Genomic DNA, 19173 nt, shown 5'->3' on the forward strand with positions numbered 1-19173 from the left:
CCCCCATGATAACTCTAGTTCTTCAAGAAACTACCATTTCCAAGATTCCCTAAGATGCTTCCATAGATATGGCATATACTGTAGCACTACAATTGTGCAGTGAACTTGGGAGTGGGCAATCCAACAATACTTTAATAATCTCATATTACCTGCTGGAGCACAGTTAAATGAAACTATGGATAGAAACAAACACCACTTCTTTATCTCACTTTCAGTCCCATCATACCCCAGAGCGGTATTGGAGGACCTAGGTATTCCTAGAGCCATATCCTCATCAGTAGGAATTTTCTAGGTCTTTGAAGGCAACCCTATGGCAACTTTTGGAGGAGGTATATCATGGAATAGCCAGGAAGAACCAGAAAATACCTAGAAATACCCCCTCCCCCATGAGGGTAAATGAAACTGCAGAGGTCTTACTGTAACTTTGTATTTGTCTATTAGCCCAGATCAGTAGTAAGAAGGTAGTTACTAGGCTTGAGCATAATTCTGGATTAGTTTGGAACTCGTAGTTTAAGACTTGCTATAAATACCCCCCCCCCCAAAGACTTTTTTGCATCCCATGGATGATGCGCTTAAAGAACGCATGGGACAGGGAGGGAACAAATAAGAAAAAAACACTTTGCATAGCTCAAGAGATGGCAACTCAAAAATCTTTACATTTGAATTAAACTCTGAAAGTTGGATCAGTTTAACAACTTGAGCCTCATTAATTAATCATATAACTGTGGACAGAGAAGTTAGTGGTTCAAGTTGGCAGTGGTGAATGGTAGCTATATGCAGCCATACATAGCTGGCTTCCTTCTTTCTGGCTTGGTGTGGCTATAGGGGTAGCTGCCAGTGGGTTCATTGACTTTTAGGCACTCAGCTCCCGGCTGGAATGGCCCAGATAAAGTTTCTGCTCCAGTCGGGTGAGCATACATATATAGGAGAGCCAGAGTGAGCTTGGAGCAGTTTGCTCTGAGATTTGTCTCATCTTTCCTCTCTATGCTTAGCGGGAATTGAGAGCTCTACTGTCTATTCGTCACAACTATATGGGGTGATTGGCACTTTTTTTTCCCTTTAAGCTGTGTGTCTCTATGGTGTTTGGTTTTGTAGTTGGAGGATACCTCACACCTGAGCATGCAATACAGAGATGTGACAATCACAGAAACATCAGGAAGATCAAAAAAGCAATTGGGAAAAAACCAAGAGAAAGTACAGAATGCTGAGCCACTAGCCAATGCAGAAGACGTTCTACCAATTGAGATAGTTATAATCCAGCCCTTGTTTATATAGAAAGGGGCTTTTTAAGTAGTGGGGGGTTTTTTTATACAACTTCATCTTGCTATGTTTAATCTTTCATAGTCAGCTAGAAAAAAAGGTACAAAAATGTGTTATTGTGTGGCAGTCTCGGCTGTTTCATTTGTGCAAGTGTATGCATTTCTTTCTTAAAGCACTGTGTCTAAATATATGGGTTTATTTCTTTAATATTAATATTGATAGTTTGTAATGATTAATATGCTTTAGATTTTGGCAGCTTGGCTCCCTCAAAATGCCTTTGCTGGGGAAAACATATATTCAGGGCAATTAAAATAACAGAAGACTGAAAAGGCCAACTGCTGTTGTACTTGAATAAGTTGAATTTTTTCCAATCAAAGCAGAAAAATAAAAAAAAATCTTTAACTAAAATGACTCAGTTAAAGAATCATTTTAGCTGAAATACACTCGAGTGGACCTCTGGTGCATTCAAATTTTATGTTGCATTTCGTATTGTAAAATAGTAAGGATTTCACTGAAATCCAGTCATCCAGAACTTCTCCAAATAATATATAATATTCATGGAGTTATACAAGTTTAAAGCTATATGTTATGTAAACTAAATTGTCATCATTGAATTTCCTTCAGCTGCTTATGAAGGAACCACACGCTGTTCAGAGAATTGTGTGTAAAAACACTCTAAAAGCCATTGTTTTTCATTAAAGGACCTATCTCTATTTCCATTTCCTTGGGGATTAATTCTCTGAGACAAATCATCTTTGGCTGCCATGGAAAAGTGTATTCTTTTTCAAGGGAAACTTTTGCCTGAAAACGTATGAAAAAAGTATGAAAAATACAGATACAGTGAGGAGGTCGCATTTTCACTGCAGGGGTAATATAAATGTACAGTAGAGTCTCACTTATCCAACATAAACGGGCCGGCAGAATGTTGGATAAGCGAATATGTTGGATAATAAGGAGGCATTAAGGAAAAGCCTATTAAACATCAAATTAGGTTATGATTTTACAAATGAAGCACCAAAACGTCATGTTATACAACAAATTTGACAGAAAAAGTAGTTCAATAAGCAGTAATGCTATGTAGTAATGACTGTATTTACGAATTTAGCACCAAAATATCACGATACATTGAAAACATTGACTACAAAAATGCGTTGGATAATCCAGAACGTTGGATAAGCGAGTGTTGGATAAGTGAGACTCTACTGTATTTAAAGTGTACAAACATCCCACTAGAACTACAGGTCCTAATTTTAATTCAGTGCAAACTCCTTTCTTAAACTAACTTATTTGAAAATCAACCACTGAGTTTGTCTTGAATCATAGAATTATAGAGTTGGAAGATAACTCATGGGCCATCCAGTCCAACCCCTATCAAAAAGCAGGAAAACAGCATTCAAAGCATCCCTGACAGATGGCCATCCAGCCTATGACCAGGCTACAATAAAAAGTTTCTTCATTGAGGAAGCATTGTCATGGGGACATAATGAAATAGAAGTGAAGAGGAGGAGGGGGAGGATCAGTATGGATTCTTTCTGAATGGAAATTGAAATGGAAAAGAGATGTCAAAAAGTTTATGACAACAGCTAACAGATCTGTGAAATAATTAAGATTAACAAATTGATCAGGCTGGTGGATAAGAAGTATTTGTCTAACTTAAAGAGAGATCAAAGATGTATTGATTAATATTAAGTTGGGGGATTGACTAATTGTGGAATTTATGAGCTAGTAATATGTTACTAAATGTAGAAGTGTGATTATACAATATTTCTTAAAGGGAGTAGTTTAGTCAGAATTTTTAAACCACCAGACAGAGAGTGAGAAGTCAGTAGATTAGTTTTTATGTCTGTTAGTTTTGCTTTTGTATGTACATTTGGTGTATTGGTTAGGTTTAGTAATTTTCTTAGTTGTAGGTTAGTAGATTATGTATTAAGAAAAACATTTGTTTGTGTGGTAAACATGTTTTTTGTTTGGTGTAATTTGTTTCACTGCATATATTCATGTTTCTTAAATGGTAAGTTTGTTTCTTTGAATAAATATTTATTTTTAAAAAAGAGCTTTTTCATTGTGTATGCCAATCACACCAAAGCCACACAGTGAATGCTTGTATACGATCTCATGATATATACCACAACAATACGACACAGAGGTTTATTCAATACTGCTAAAGTTACAGAGTGAAATTTTTATTTTAAAAAGTTAGATCTCTCCATAGAAGGGTGACTCGTTTCTCCAGAGATCTCTAGGGAGGGAAAGTGGGAAGAATGATGTAGTAGTTGAATTTTAAAACCTTGCATTATTAAAAGGCAGTTCCCATCAACTCAAAATATAACAGAACTAGCTAAACCCAGCCATGCTTTACTGTGGCTCAGTATATGTATGATGTGTAAGTAAATAATAGTATTGTTGCAAACATAGATTCACAGAGAAAACACATCATTCAATTCAATTCCCTGCCTTGCATTGCTGTGTCTATATCGAATGAAATGAAAAGAAGGAAAAAGAGGTGTTGTTTTTTTTTTTTTACCAAAAATCATTTTTTATTGTAAAACTAGTGGATTGACTACATTTTCAGTTTATCCGCTTTCTGAATAAGCATTTAGTTCAGACGGTTTACTGACTCTGGAGCATGCCCATGAGAATAGCTTTTGTTTTCAAATTTCTAACTGCATACTTGCAAAGATTGCCCCTGCTCTTTATTGATAGTCATTGCAAACACAAGGCATATCAGTAATTGTAGTTGTTTGTACTCGAACTCCATGTAGGTCAGAATGAGTGGGATTCCCAGGGAAATCATCCCCAACTCCTGCGTGTATGTAGAGTTGGCCATGTTAGATCTGTGTCCCAAGTTTGGTCCAGATCCGTTGTCGGCTGGGTTCAGTGCACTCTGGATAAGGGTGAACTATAACTCCCATAATCAAGGTCAATTCCAACATAACACACTAGTATTTTCAGTTGGTCATGTGGGTTTTCTGTGCCAAGTTTGGTCCCGGTCCATTGCCAATGGTGGTCACAATTTCTCTGGATGCAGGTGAACTATAATTCCCAGAAATCAAGGTCAATATCCTCCAAATGTATCCAGTATTTTCTGTAGGTCATGGGGAGTCTGTGTGCTTTGTTTTGCCTTGGTCTGTCATTTCTGTGGGTCTCTATAGTCTGTTGAAGTTGGAGCTGAATTGAGTGAAGGATTCCTGCATGTATGTAGAGCTGGTCATGTGTGCCAAGTTTGGTCCAGATCCGTTGTCGGCTGTGTTCTGGGTAAGGGTGAACTACAACTCTCATTATCCAGTTCAATTCCAACATATCACAGCTGTATGTTCAGTTGGTCATGGGGATTCTCTGTACCAAGTTTGGTCCCAGTCCATTGTCGGTGGGGGTCACAATTTCCCTGGTTGCTGGTGAACTATAACTCTCGTAAATTAATGTCTGTTTCCCTCAAACTTTTCCAGTATTTTCTGTTGGTCATGGGGAGTCTGTGTGCCTAGCTTTGTCATGGTCTGTCATTTGTGTTAGTCTCTGTGGTCTGTTGAAGTTGGAGCTGATTTGGGTGAAGGTACTGCAAATCCCATCATTCATGGTCCATCCTCCTATTGGTACCAGGACATGAAGTGGGTAATGAGGTGTTTGTGTGCCAAATCTAGTCCATGTCCGTCATTCATGGGGGTCGCAGTCGTCTGTGGGAAATATTTCGGGTGAAGGCACTGCAAATCCCATCATCCGTAGTCTGTCCTCCTCTAACCACATCAGGACATAAAATGGTTCATGGGGGGAGGGGGTCTGTGTGCCAGGTTTGGTCTTGATCTGTCATTGGTGCAAGTCGTAGTGGTCAGTGGGAGCTGAAGTGATTGTACGCACTGCATATCCCATCATTCATTCTTCTTCCTCAGACTCATTTTGATCTAAAAACATGTGCATATTGGAATGCTATGTTGTGTCAAAATTTCAAGTTAATTGACCAACTACAAACATATGCAGGCTGTATTTTTATATATAAAAATTATAGGAACTCATCTGGTTCTAGAATTTAAAATATACCAAAACAGAGAAACCTGTCATATTCCGTTAAGAAGTAAAATGTCTTAGTAACTAGCAGAAATTACCAGGAAATGCATGGGGGTGAGGGAAACATCATTTGATTATAGGAAATAAAAAAGGTATGGAGATGTAAACTGACAAGCTCCCAAACACATTTGGCTACCCTAGATGCGCACCAGTTCCACACCTGTTTTTGTTCAGGACTGTTTATAAAATTTAGGGGGGTGCATATTTGATAAAGCTAAAAATATTGGAAGCAGATGCACTTGTTGATGGAAGAGATTTTTGAATAGAGTTGTTTTTATTGGGGTTGCCAAGTGAGCAGATTAAAGGCATGAACTACAAAGTGTTGCTTCATATGGTCTTGGAAGCAAAATGGCTGTATGTTCAGAAAAGAAAAGAAAAGAGTATACCAACAAAAGAAGATTGGCTATTGAAAAACTTTGAAATGGCAGAAATGTTTTCACTTCACTGGTGCTTTATTTTGGTTTTTTTGTTCTCTTATTTTGTGTGTACTAAATACAATAAAATACATTTAAAATAAAAGGAGGGGGAAATCCATAACAAAACTGATGAAAGGCACTAGTGCTTGAAACTCTTCCTGAACCCACAGAACTATGACCTAGCTTCACAGACTGATAAAGCTTTGGGAATGCTCTTACGACCAGGGCCGTAGCCAGAAAAAAATTTCGGGAGGGGTTTTGAAAATTTCGGGGGGGGGGGGGTTGAACCCCTAGCACATACCCCTCCCCGCTACAAACCTGTCAATATCTGCTTGAGATAGTGCCTGGAGGGACTCTTAATGTTTTGCAGCTCATAGACTTAGCATGGGGATTTGGTTAACCAGTTAAAATTCATGAGTAAACGAGATTTTTTTTATAACTTGAAAAATTTCGGGGGGGGGGGGGTTGAACCCCTAAACCCCCCCCCCTCGCTACAGGCCTGCTTACGACCACATATCTCAAACCAGAAGCAACTTGCAGTTTCTCAAGTCGCTCCTGGCACACACACACAAAATCACATTCACATTAATGGATCGTGGCAAATTTAGCAGGGCCCAGTGGGGAGGAATCCATCGTCCCACATTGCCCACCTTGCACTCACCCCATCCCACCCCATCACCCGTTCAAGCTTCCTAGGATAGGCAATTTTGCCCGTCTGATGAGGTCCTAACTTAAATTTAATGCTATATGTAGCAGCTATAGTTGGATTTCCTAATTTTGTGTTTGATTTGGCCTAATTTGAGCTCATCAAATTAGGTCAGCTAATGACCTGTCATTAATAGGATAGTTTGTTTTCAATCTCTCTTTTTTTGGGAAAGGAACATGTAAGTCTTGGTATACTTTTTGACCAGATCCATCCCCTCTCCCCACAAATATAACCAGAAAAAACCTGTCCATAATACTGGAGGGTGGTGATGGTGAAATTATATCCAAAATTGTTGGACAGTTACTCCTAGATGTCCTACACAGCAGAACGTGAAGTGTAGCCTCGCAGCAGGACCATAGAATTTAGCTGATACAAAGAACAATCAATTGAATCTAGACTGAAATATTTTAAAATAATACATTCCTTAAGACCAGACATTTTCTGTTTGTTGTTACTCCTAAAGCAGAACATATAGCAGAATAAGATGTGTTCCTTCTCTAAATGGATAATGATAACAATATATTGCCATCAATAATCTCATCATCAATTGAACAGCTTGATCAGGACAAACCTACTAGTTACATTTTTATATCAGCAGAACTGTAAAACTGGTTCTAACTTACATAGATATAAATGTTCATCACTCTTATTCTTGACAATGATCAAGGTACACTGAATTAAGTCTGAAGGATTTTCAATTTTCCTTCATGTGTCAGAATGCCAACTCCAGCCCTGTGAAAAAGGCCTAATTGGTCAACCTGACATGGAATACAAGAAGGAGGGGAAGAAGGGAAAGACTGAGCTGATAAGGTCAGCTGGCCTTTGTTATGAGAAATGAGGGAGGTTGGAGGGGAATGTGCGGGCAGGAGACTATATAATCCATCATTCTGTCTGCCTCAGCAGAACTGTATTTCTTCTAGTCTGGAAAGAGGTTAGTTTCCAGTCTCTGTATTGTGGGTTCCAGAACCTGACATCATGTACAATTTTCATTTAAAATAATTTATTGGCAGCTCTGCTTAACAGAATGTGAAAAGTACTCACCGAAACTACATTCACAAAATCATCATCGGACAAGGTCTCTAACATTTCAATGACAGATGTTCGGATTAACTTCAGTGTCAGTCCACTAACACTGCCACTCCTACAAAAGAGATTAAAAATAAATCTGTCAATTCATGTAACCTAGGTTTCACAAAAAAAAAACCTCACAAATCAATTTATTACCTAAGCCAGGCAGGAAACCATGAACCCTCAGAGCTCTTAATGTGTGTTACCAGGTCATGCTCCCTTCCTGGCTCGATTTTGGGTTACTTATTCAACCACATAGCATGGAAAGCTATTTTTGAAAAGTAAAGTATTTTAAAACAATTTTATTTTTAAACGACATCTAACTGCAATATTAATTCCATAGTCTGGGGCAGAGAGTTCCACTGCTGAACATCTACCACAGTTAGGAAATTCTTCTTAATGTTGAAGTGGAATCTCCTTCCCTGTAGTTTGAAGCCACTGTTCCACGTCCTAGTCTCCAGAGCAGGAGAAAACAAGCCTGCTCCCTCCTCGCTATGACCTCCCCTCACATATTTATACATCATGTCTCCTCTCAGCCTTCTTTTCTGCAGGCTAAACATGCCCAGCTCTTTAAGCTCTCCTCATAGGACTTGTTCTTCAGGCCCGTGATCATTTTAATAGCCCTTCTCTGGACACATTCCAGCTTGTCAACATCTCCCTTCAACTGTGGTGCCCAGAACTGGACACAGCATTCCACGTGTGAATCTCTCTCTTAATCTGTTAAAATCATTTTGAATTCTGCTCCTGTTTTCTGGAGTATTAGTTATCCCTCCCAATTTGTTGTTGTCTGCAAACTCTAAGTCATTAATAAGGATTTTGAACAGAACAGGACCCAGGATGGAACCCTGCAGCACTCCACTCGTCACTTCTTTCCAGGATTAAGAGGAAGCATTGGTGAACACTCCGTTGGTTTCGTTCACTTAGCAAATTATGGATCTACCTTACCGTAGTTTTGCCTAGTCCACATTTTGTTTGTAAGCCGGAAGGTCATGGGATACCTTGTCAAACGCCTTACTGAAATCCAGATATACTACATCTATGGCATTCCCTGCATTTACCCAACTTGTAACTCTATCGAAAAAAGAGGTCAGATTAGTCTGGCATGACTTGTTTTAAATAAATCCATGTTGACTATTAGCAATGACCGCATTAGTTTCTAAGTGTTTTCAGACCGCTTCCTTAATTATATTTTCCAGAATCTAGCACAGTATCAATGTGAGGCTGAGCGGAAGGTAATTGTTTCAATCATCCTTTTTTCCCTTCTTGAAGATACGGATGACATTTGCCCTCCTCCTATCTGCCAGGACTTGTGCCATTCTCTAAGAACTCTCAAAGATGGATGCCAGTGGTTTTGAAATGACTTCCACTAGTTCTTTCAAAACTCTTGGATGTGGTTGATCTGGCCCTGGGGACTTGAATTTGTTCAGAGCAGCCAGGTATGGCAATTATATTATATTATATGGCAATGTAGAAGGGGCCTCATATAAACAGTTCAAACCAGATAATCTGGGATCAGTTCCTGGGATGTAATGTGGATCTAGTCTCAGACTTCAAACCCAATATTCAAGCCCCATCTACACTACCATATAATCCAGTTTCTGAATCCAAATTATCTACTTTGAACTGGATTATACGGCAGTGTTGATCCAAATGATCCAATTCAAAGTAGATAATCCAGATTCAGAAACCGGAGCTAGACCTACACTGTCACATAATACAGTTTCTGGATCCAGATTATCTGTTTTGAACTGAGTTATATCGGTCTACACTGCCATATAATCGATTTTAAAGATGATAATCTGGATTTAGAAACTGGATTATATGGTAGTGCAGATCCAGCTCACACACCTAAATCACATTGGTTTCCATGTTACAATCATTCTGAATAAAACCTTTGTTATTGGAAAAGGCAATTAATTATAAGTAACTAGTTATGTTTAGCCAACTGTTTTCAAGATTGTTTCTGCCTTGCTCTGTTACTAAGGTAAGAGAGAGACCTTTGCATAGACTGGGAAAGAAGAATGCAAAGGTCCTTATTCATTCCTTCAGTCATATGAGGTGATTGATAATAAAATGCAGATTTAAACAAAATACTGACTAAACCACAACATAAAAACAGTGTTCCCTCGCTTATCGTGGGGGTAACGTTCCAAGACCACCCGCAATAAGTGGAAATCCGCAAAGTAGGAACACTGTACATGAAAAAGACACAAATGAAACACAGAGCTAGTAACGCCACCTTCAACAGACAATCAGTTTATATGGCAAAGGCCTGCTTGAATGGAAAGGTCTTCCCCTGCCAGTAGAAAAACAGAACAAAGGGAACAATCCCTATTGCATAATGAAAAAGGCATTTCTTTTCCCATTGCACATTGAACATTGTGCACTTCATCCACACTGCTCATTTAAACAGGCTACCAAGCAATGGGGAATGGTGCCATGAAGCAAGAACCTTAAATGGTGCTGTGAAAGTCTACAAAGAGAGTTATAGCTTGCTGCCAAAATCTTTTTTTTAAAAAAAAAGTCAATGTTTTCTGCCTAAGAAAGGGACTTGTGGCTTCACAGAAGACAGAGACAAGCTGAATCCCAAGAGAAGTGACTTTATTGCTAATGGAGTTTACATTTTCCTGTCCTTTGTCTCAGTCCCCACTTGGCCAAGAAGGGACTGGCCTTTGCCTGAACTGAGATCCCTCCAGACCAAATGGACAAGAACAGAAACAACATCTCATACAAAATGTAGGCTTGTGACTCCTACACAGTTGTTTTTTTCCTTCTATATGATTTTTGAACTATCTTTTATCTGATGAAGAAGCCAGTGGAGCTTCAAAAGTTTGTACAACATGGTTTGGGCATTTTGCCTGGCCAATTAAAGCATTGCTGGGTTGTCGTGTGTTTTCCAGGCTGTATGGTAATGTTCCAGAAGTATTCTCTCCTGACGTTTTGCCCACATCTATGGCAGGCATCCTCAGAGGTTGTAAGGCATATAAAGCATTGCTCTTTTGTGCATTTTGTAGTTTGTTTTATTTTGCTCTATAGTCAACACAACTACCACTGAATGCCTTTCCTTTTCATTCTCATCGTTATTTTAAACCTGGGCATATTTCTGAAGGCTAGATTTTCTCATCCCTGTGCTACTTTTATACTATTTGTCCTCACAATTTGTCCTGGGCAAATTGTAAAAAGAAATATGCAGTTTTCAAATTTTAATAATATTCCAATACAAATGCATATACAGGCACTCCCCGAGTTACAAACATCTGATTTACAAATGACTCATAGTTAGGAACAGGGTTGGGACAACAGGATGTGAGAGAAATTTACCCCTAGAAAGGGAAATTCACTCCTGGAAGAGTTATCATGGGAAAAGGTGGTCTCCATTGAAGTTTTATCACCAATCCTTGTTTCCACAACAAGCCAAATTTTTCAAAATCCAATTATCACAGGAACAGAAAGTGAGGTGAAATATTCTAAACATTGGCATAGACAGAAAACCTGTGTTAACTCTCTACTATGCTATCCAAAGGTAGATAGATAGATAGATGATAGATAGATAGATGGCTGTTCTGACTAACATACAAATTCAACTTAAGAACAAGCCCACAGGCCACATTTGCCTGTATATATTTTCCTCGAATAGGGTCTTATATAACTGCTTATAAAAGGACCAATTGCAAGATGTACTATGAAAACAAATGACCACACCTTTCCATCCTCTGTACAAAGTGGTATGGAAGTAGCAAGTTACAAACAAAATAAAAGGAATAAATTAAAAAGATAGAATTTCTTCACATTAATTTTAAATGTAATCCAGTTCAATGCCACAGTTATTATATTAACTGTATGTGTTCTTTATAGACTTTAAGGCAGCTTTTGACTCCATATCTAAGACAAAACTATAGGAAATATTAGAAGCCACCTCAATTAATAGATGGCTACTATATCTTATCTGTCAACTCCACAAAGGGAAGTCTCTCAAAATAAGATGCAACCCTCACGGCCACCTCACTAATGCTGTTAGAATGGAAAAAGGTGTTAAGCAAAGCTGCATCCTGGCCCCATTACTATTTAATCCTTATATCAACTCCATAGTGGACCACTTGCTTAACATGGACTTCCACCCACCAAAACTTGAGGATAGACATATCTCCACCCTACTTTTGCTGCTGCTGCTGCTCTACTCTCAAGAACACCAATTGGACTTAAAAGAGCATTGAGAGCTCTGGTATGATATTGCAATGTGAGTCAGCTACAACTCAACAACCCAAAAACTAAAATCATGGTGTTTGCCAAAAGACCCAAGCTTTGCCTGTGGAATATAGATGAAAACAAAGCCGAGCAGGTCCCATGCTTCAAGTATCTAGGAATAGTTCTCAATTCCTCCTGCAACAGAAAAGACCATGTTGTCCAAGTGGCTGAAATTGCACAAAGGAGCTTATCTGGGGGTGCCCAGATGTCTTTGATGTTTTTACCATCCTTGTGGGAGACTTTTCTCATGTCCCTGCATGGAGCTTATAGAGGGAGCTGATCTGTGCTCTCCCCAGGTTGGAGTCAAACCGGCAGCCTTCAGGTCAGCAATCCAACCTTCAAGTCATCAGTCCTTCTGGCATAAGGGTTAACCGACCACACTTCCAGGGACTTCCACAAGTTTCTCAATTTGCTCCTGACACGAAAATAAAAAAACCAAACTACAAATCCCAGGATCCCATAGCATTGAGCTGTGAAAGTGAAAAAGGTGTCAACCTGCATTAATTTTATAATATAGAGGCTCCCTTGGTTTTAGTGGCTTTCATACTTTTTGAGTTCCTGTGCCTTCACTACTACTGCTTGATTTGGATGTGTTTAATATCAGACATCTATTATTATTACAGTAGAGTCTCACTTATCCAACATAAACGGGCCGGCAGAATGTTGGATAAGCAAATATGTTGGATAATAAGGAGGCATTAAGGAAAAGCCTATTAAACATCAAATTAGGTTATGATTTTACAAGTGAAGCACCAAAACATCATGTTAGACAACATATTTGGCAGAAAAAGTAGTTCAATACGCAGTAATGCTATGTAGTAATTACTGTATTTATGAATTTAGCACCAAAATATCATGATATATTGAAAACATTGACTACAAAAATGCATTGGATAATCCAGAATGTTGGATAAGCGAGTGTTGGATAAGTGAGACTCTACTGTATTATTATTATTATTATTATTATTATTATTATTATTATTATTATTATTAAACAACTCCACTTTTTCTCTCCAAAAAGAGACAATAAAACCAATACAAATACATTATTAACATTTATGGCAGTCAGATTTCATTTTCCCTCATTTCTCATTTATGTTAGTTTTGGATAATGACAAATAGTTATTCTTTAAAACTGCAAATTCACTGATGACTCATTTATTTTGATTAAGCAAATAAATAAACAAATTAAATATAGTTACTTTTTGCACTGTAACTGCAACGGCAACAAATGATCTTTTGGAGAGTAATAGTCCAAGCTCTGTGTGAAAGATATCAAAATGTAGTCAGATGCTCTTTCCTTAGCAGGAATCCAAATCTTAGGATAGCAAAACTAAGCTATCTTCATGAAGTCTTTGGAGTCCTAACCTCAGTTTCTAATAAGAAGCCTCAGGAGTTTATTTAACTTGTTCAGCATGGGATGGGAACTTCAAATTTATCATAGCACCCCACAATATTTTTTCATTAACGCTGCATAATGAAAACATATAGTGGAAAAATGAAAAATCAAAATTTCTGCATTCTTTTTGTAATAAAAGTGGTCGGAATTTTAAAAGCAATTTAATCTGCAAAATCTTCCTCTCTAGTTTTTAATTATTTTATTTCTCATTTGAACGCTGTTTTAAAAAAAAATGAAAGGAAGAGAGAGAGAGAGAGAGCTGCTGTATGCATTAAATAAACCCTATGAGTGGTGAAATAAAAAATGCATGAGGCATACTTAGAGCAATTTGGAAAGGAGACAACAGGTCAGCGATGCTGAACGGGATCATGAGATTTGGAATACAATCCCAAACTGACGAATAGGTTTCTCCCTAAGGATTCCAAACTGTGCTCATTAATTCACAGGCAAATCTTTTGCCTTGCTCCCCATTATTCCTTTGACATTTCAGCACAGATACTTCTGTGTGCCAGAAATGCAGGACCAAAAAACAAGTTACATCGTCATGTGTATTTTGGACTTTGTATAAAGGAAGAGCAATTTCCAGGGTTGCATATTTAAACAAGGGAACTGTTTAAACATGCCCTCTTCTATGTTTTCTCTCGATATCGCTCTCAGCCACTTTTGGAAATTAATGGACAGGAACAGTAGCCTCTCCTCTCTTGATGTTCCTCATAATCATGGTATTTTCATTAAAAAGGAGCACAGAACCATCAGTAGATTTGAGGATGAAGCTATTGAAAATTAGAGTAAAGCACAGGAATACCCCCTACCACATTTGCAGGAGGAAGGTCTTAGGATCCCAGTGGAAGTGGAAAAACCATTAATATAAATAAAAATGGCAAACACTAATTTTTTTTACCCGGGAGGACACTTCTTTAGGCATTTTTAGACCTCCAGGAGAATGTCTGGCAGAAGTTGATCACAGAATTATGCTGGAGAACCTAGAAATGTCTAGAGGAAACATACTTTTTTGTTGTGCATAGGATAGCAGCAGAGGGAAATAAATGAATGGAAATCATAAAATACATAAATATGGAGAAACAAATGTCAATCTTTTTATTTTGGTTGTTCCAATGTGCCTTTGACTAATCGGTTCAACAACTTGACTTGGCCCGTCTAGCCCTAACTTAATATTTAGCCTTTGCACTTTATTGTAGTATATTGCACAAGCCCTAGGCCGGCCTTTCAGCCTAAATACGTCCACTGCGCCCGGCTACTGGTTATTGGTTGTCACTGAGTTTATGTTTTTATGATATTTTATATGTTTTATGTGCTTAATTCATTGTAATACAATTGTATTTTATGGTGATATATTTTAATTTTTTGTTCTACTGGGCTTGGTCCCCATGTAAGCCACCCTGAGTTCCTTCGAGGATGTGGGGCAAGATATAAGAATAAGGTTATTGTTGTTTCTGTGTTTGTTTGACACACGTCCATAAGAGCAAACTTTAGTGATCCAATGTGGCATAGTGTTGGACTATGGCCCCATCTACACTGCTATATAAAATACGATTATCTGCTTTGAACTGTATTATATTACAATATAATCCTTTTCAAATTGTATAATCTGGATTTTATATGGCAATGTAGATGGGGTCTAGGACTCTGTGAGGCTGGATCTACTCTGTCATATAATCCAGTGTTTCAATCCAGATTATCTGCTTTGATCTGGATTATATGAGTCTGCATTGCCATATAATCCAGTTCAAAGCACAGAATCTGGATTCAGAAACTGGATTATATGGCAGTGTAGGCCCCTTCAACACTTCCATGTCATCCAGATTATCAAAGCAGATAATTCACATTATCTGCTTTGAACCGGATCGTATGAGTCAACGCTGCCATATAATCCAGTTAAAAACAGATAATATGAATTTTATATGGCACTGTACAAGGGGCCGTATATGGGGCCTGAGGCTGGAGCTACATTGCCCTATATCCTAGTATCTAATCCTACATTATCTTCTTATCTCAGATTATTGAGCAATGTAGACTCATATAATCCAAATCAGATAATCTAGGATCAGATCCTGGGATATAGGGCAGTGTAGATCCAGCCTGAGACTGATCTCAAATCTCTCCTCAATTGTGGTCAAGTTACACTCTCGCAGCCAGTGATGATAGCAATGAAAAATCTTCCATATAATAATCCTTGCAGGAAAAACCTTTTAACAGTATCACTGTTTGGTCTGAGATGACCTAGACCCCTTCTACACTGCCATATAATCCAGATTATCAAAACAGATAATCCACACCATCTGCTTTGAACTGGATTGTATGAGTCTACACTGCTATATAATTCAGATCAAAGCAAATAATATCTGTATTTTATAATGCAGTGAAAAAGGGGGTCCTAAAGGCACACAGTTTAAAATAGGTTTCTAGTTTAAAATAAAAATCTAGAGCAGTTTTTCAAAATAAAAAAAATCTTTTTTGCTAAGGAAAAGAAATATTTTTCTTATAATTCAAGTCAGTTCGAATTCATGGTGAACCCAAGGTGAACCTAGCATGTGGTTTTATTGGTAAGATTTATCAGAGGTAGGGCGCATTGAGACAGCACCTAAAGTGCACACCCTCTCGTGTTTCCCCCTGGGGTGTACAAACAACAACTCAGGGAAAAACAAATGGTTTCAGCACAAAGCAGGAAAACCCTACTTTGTGCCGAATCAATTTGATATTGGAAAGACCTGGGTCTTCCTGAAAGACCCAGGCCGAATCCAGTATGGCTGCTATCTGGACTGCCCCTCGGAAGTTCTGGGACTTCTGAGGGGGCCGTCCACAGCATTTCTACACACCAGGAGAGCTCCGACAGCAGTTTAATGGCCGGGTAAGTTATTGTACCACCCCTCCCTCATTTTAAGAGGTTTTGGGGAGAGGGTGTGAGTGTCTCCCTGTCCTCTCAGACAGTTCAAGCATGGCATGAGGACACCCCTCTTCCCCCCAAAAGCACATGCTTTCTGGGGCATGTGTGGACTAGAACCCAGGTGCATTTTTAAAACAGGATTGTTCTCGGGTTAAAGGGCTGTGTGGAGCTGCCCAGAGTAACTTTTGCCTTCCTCTGTAGCTGAGAGAGTGTGACTTGCACATGGTGAACCAGTGGGTTTCCATGGCTAAGTACGGACTTGAACCCTGGTCCCTAGAGTCATAGTCCAACACTAAGGGTGTATCTTCACTGCAGAATTAATGCAGTTTAACATCACTTTAATTGTTATGGAAACCTAGGAGTTGTAGTTTGACAAGGTACCAGCACCCTTTGGAAGAGAAGGCTAAAGACCTTTTAAAACTACACAGCATTGACCCATGGCGATTACATGGCATCAGACTACATCAGTCCTACAGTACATATGCACCCTACATCATGGTAGCTCTCAAAAATCCTCTATAAATTTCTAAATGTTTCATACTTACGCATCAACTAGAATGAGCATGTCTTTGGGAGATGCAGCCCCTTGGATATACCTGAAATAAAAAGAAAGATAAAATTATAAGGAAGTGTCTTGTTTTTGCTTTAAAAAAACCATGCTGATGTTTGATCTACAAAAGTTCTGATATAAAAATCCAAGTACTGTATTGCTAATTCAAAGAAGCCTCCTAGCAGGAAAGATTTTTTTTAAAAGGAAAGACATGCAAAAGGTTTTCTTTTCTCTTTTGTATTCTTCCTTCTGGGTGAAGGATAGGTCAGGTCACAGCAGAAAGATCCGAGTGTTTAGGCACACTTTGACAACACAAAAGTCAGGAAGGATCTGAAAAAGACATGCTGAGGTCAAGTTTACCTCTAGCTCCTTCCAACCTCTTTGACTCCAACAAGATAAATTTGCCATAACCCACAAGGGCTGGTTCAAGTCTAAAGTATACTATTATGCTTTTCTTGTGTGTGTCAGGAGCAACTTGAGAAACTGCTTGTGGTGTGTCAGCAAGGATGTTGCCCAGGGGATGCCCAGGATGTTTGATGCTTTACCATCCTATGGAAGGTTTCTCTCATGCCCCTGCATGGGGAGCTAGAGTTAACTTCACTTCACTTTATTTCTTAATTAGTCGCTCTCCACCAGAGTGCTCTGAGCGACTTACAATTTAAAATATCATTCCACAATATAAAAAAGTTGACAGATGGGAGCTCACCCCACTCCCCAGATTCGAACTGCCGACCTTACACATACCATGGTCTTCTACGGACATCATAAAGGTCAATCTTGTTCTGAGTACGACTTTTGTCCACCCATGGGGATGCTGAAAATAAACAGAAGCAAGTGATAAATATAATTCAAAGGTAAGGACAAATGTGAATAATGTAAGTTGACTTCTTACTATAAGCAAGCCACATTCTACACCAGAGGGTAAGAACTGTATGGCTTTTCATTTGTTGCTTAACTCAGGTCAATAACTGGTTCAGAAAATGGTGTCATGAGAAACGTTTTGACTCCCTAGACCATGGTCTGCTTTTCCAGGAGGATGGCCTACTGGCAAGGGATGAGGTGCATCTCACACAAGTAAAAAAAACATGTTTTTTTCTCACAAACCTCATCAGTCACACTTTAAACTAGGTCCACACAGGGAGGGCGGCAACAGCCTTGCAAACAGTACTTTATCCATGACCACAGGGAACTGCCAAAAGGCTAAACAGAGGGTTGCACAAACACAACAAAGACCAAGTAGCAAGAGCACAATAATTCCATTTAAACAGCTCAGGGGAAGGTCCCAGGAGCTTACATGTCTTTACACTAATACACAGAGGATGGGAAATAAACAAGACAAACTCCAACTTTTAGCACAACACCACACTTATGGTGTCATAGGCATCACTGGAACCAGGTGGGATGACTTCTATCACTGAAATGTAGCCATCTAGGGCTATAACTTCTTTCACAGGAACAGAACAAAGGGGAGAGGAGGGGGAATAGCTTTATATGTCAAAAACCATTATGCTGTAGAAGAAATGCAAGACTTCAATTCAGGAAAGCAGCTTGAAAGCATCTGGATAAGAATCAAAGGAACCAGGAATCAAAAAGGGCTCATCGTGGGTGTCTACTACACACCTCTGAGCCAAACTGAAGAACTTGATGAAGCCTTCTGTCAACAGTTGATGATACAGACGCAAATAAGAGATATAGTAGTGGGCAATTTCAACTATCCTGATATTTGCTGGAAAACAAACTTGGCCAAGAGTACAAAATCCAACAAATTATTTGCTTCCCTTAGAGACAATTTTATAGTTCAGAAGGTAGAAGAGGCAATGAGAGCATTAGCTATTCTCGATCTCATCCTATCACATGCAGAGGGCCTGATCAATGCAGCCGAAGTGGTCCTGCAGTTTGTGATACAAAGGAAGCTGAAACTAAAACAAGTCAAACCAACATTGTGGACTTTAGGAGAGCTGACTTCCAAAAATGAAGGAAAACTGAGCAACATTCAGTGGATGTCAATACTAAAAATTAAGGATGGATGGGAGTTTTTCAAGAGCGAAATACTCAAGGCACAATTGCAAAGATTGCCAATAAAGAAAAAAAAATAAGACAAGTGCTAAGAAGCCAGAATGGATGTCCAAGGAACTTCTAACTGGGCTAAGACTCAAAAGAGACATGCACAAGAAGTGGAAAAGGGGAGAAATCACCAAAGAAGAATTCAAATGAATAACCAACTCCTGAAGGGAAAAGGTTTGGAAGGCTAAAGCGCAAAATGAGCTCAGGCTTGCCAAAGACATTAAAAACAATAAAAGGGCTTCTTTGCTTACATCGATAGAAAATGGAAGAACAAGGAGACAATAGGGCCTCAGCGAGGAGAAGATGGGAAAATGCTGACAGTGGATAGGGAAAACACAGAACTACTTAATGCCTTCTTTGCCTCAGTCTTCTCACAAAAGGAAAGCTGTCCTCAACCACAGCAACATGGAGTGGATGCAGGATATGGGGAAATTCAACCCCAAATAGAGGAACAAGTCGTCCAGGAATACCTGGCCACTCTGAACAAATTCAAGTCATCAG

The 19173-nt window shown here is 38.9% G+C and overlaps 1 protein-coding gene across 5 annotated transcripts in view; it reads right to left on the reverse strand.

Annotated features, from left to right (window-relative positions):
* Positions 1-19173, reverse strand: part of cacna2d1 (calcium voltage-gated channel auxiliary subunit alpha2delta 1) — a 574720-nt gene that overhangs the window by 136001 nt on the left and 419546 nt on the right. For all 5 annotated transcript variants that reach the window (XM_008111505.3, XM_008111506.3, XM_062981743.1 and 2 more), the window contains 3 exons: positions 17353-17422; positions 16604-16654; positions 7483-7582 (listed from right to left, as the gene is read on the reverse strand). In XM_008111505.3, the coding sequence (XP_008109712.1) occupies positions 7483-7582; positions 16604-16654; positions 17353-17422 (221 nt within the window). The remainder of the gene's footprint in view (positions 1-7482; positions 7583-16603; positions 16655-17352; positions 17423-19173) is intronic.

This window comes from Anolis carolinensis, chromosome 5 (genome assembly GCF_035594765.1).
Source record: "Anolis carolinensis isolate JA03-04 chromosome 5, rAnoCar3.1.pri, whole genome shotgun sequence".
Classification (NCBI taxonomy): Eukaryota; Metazoa; Chordata; class Lepidosauria; order Squamata; family Dactyloidae; genus Anolis; species Anolis carolinensis.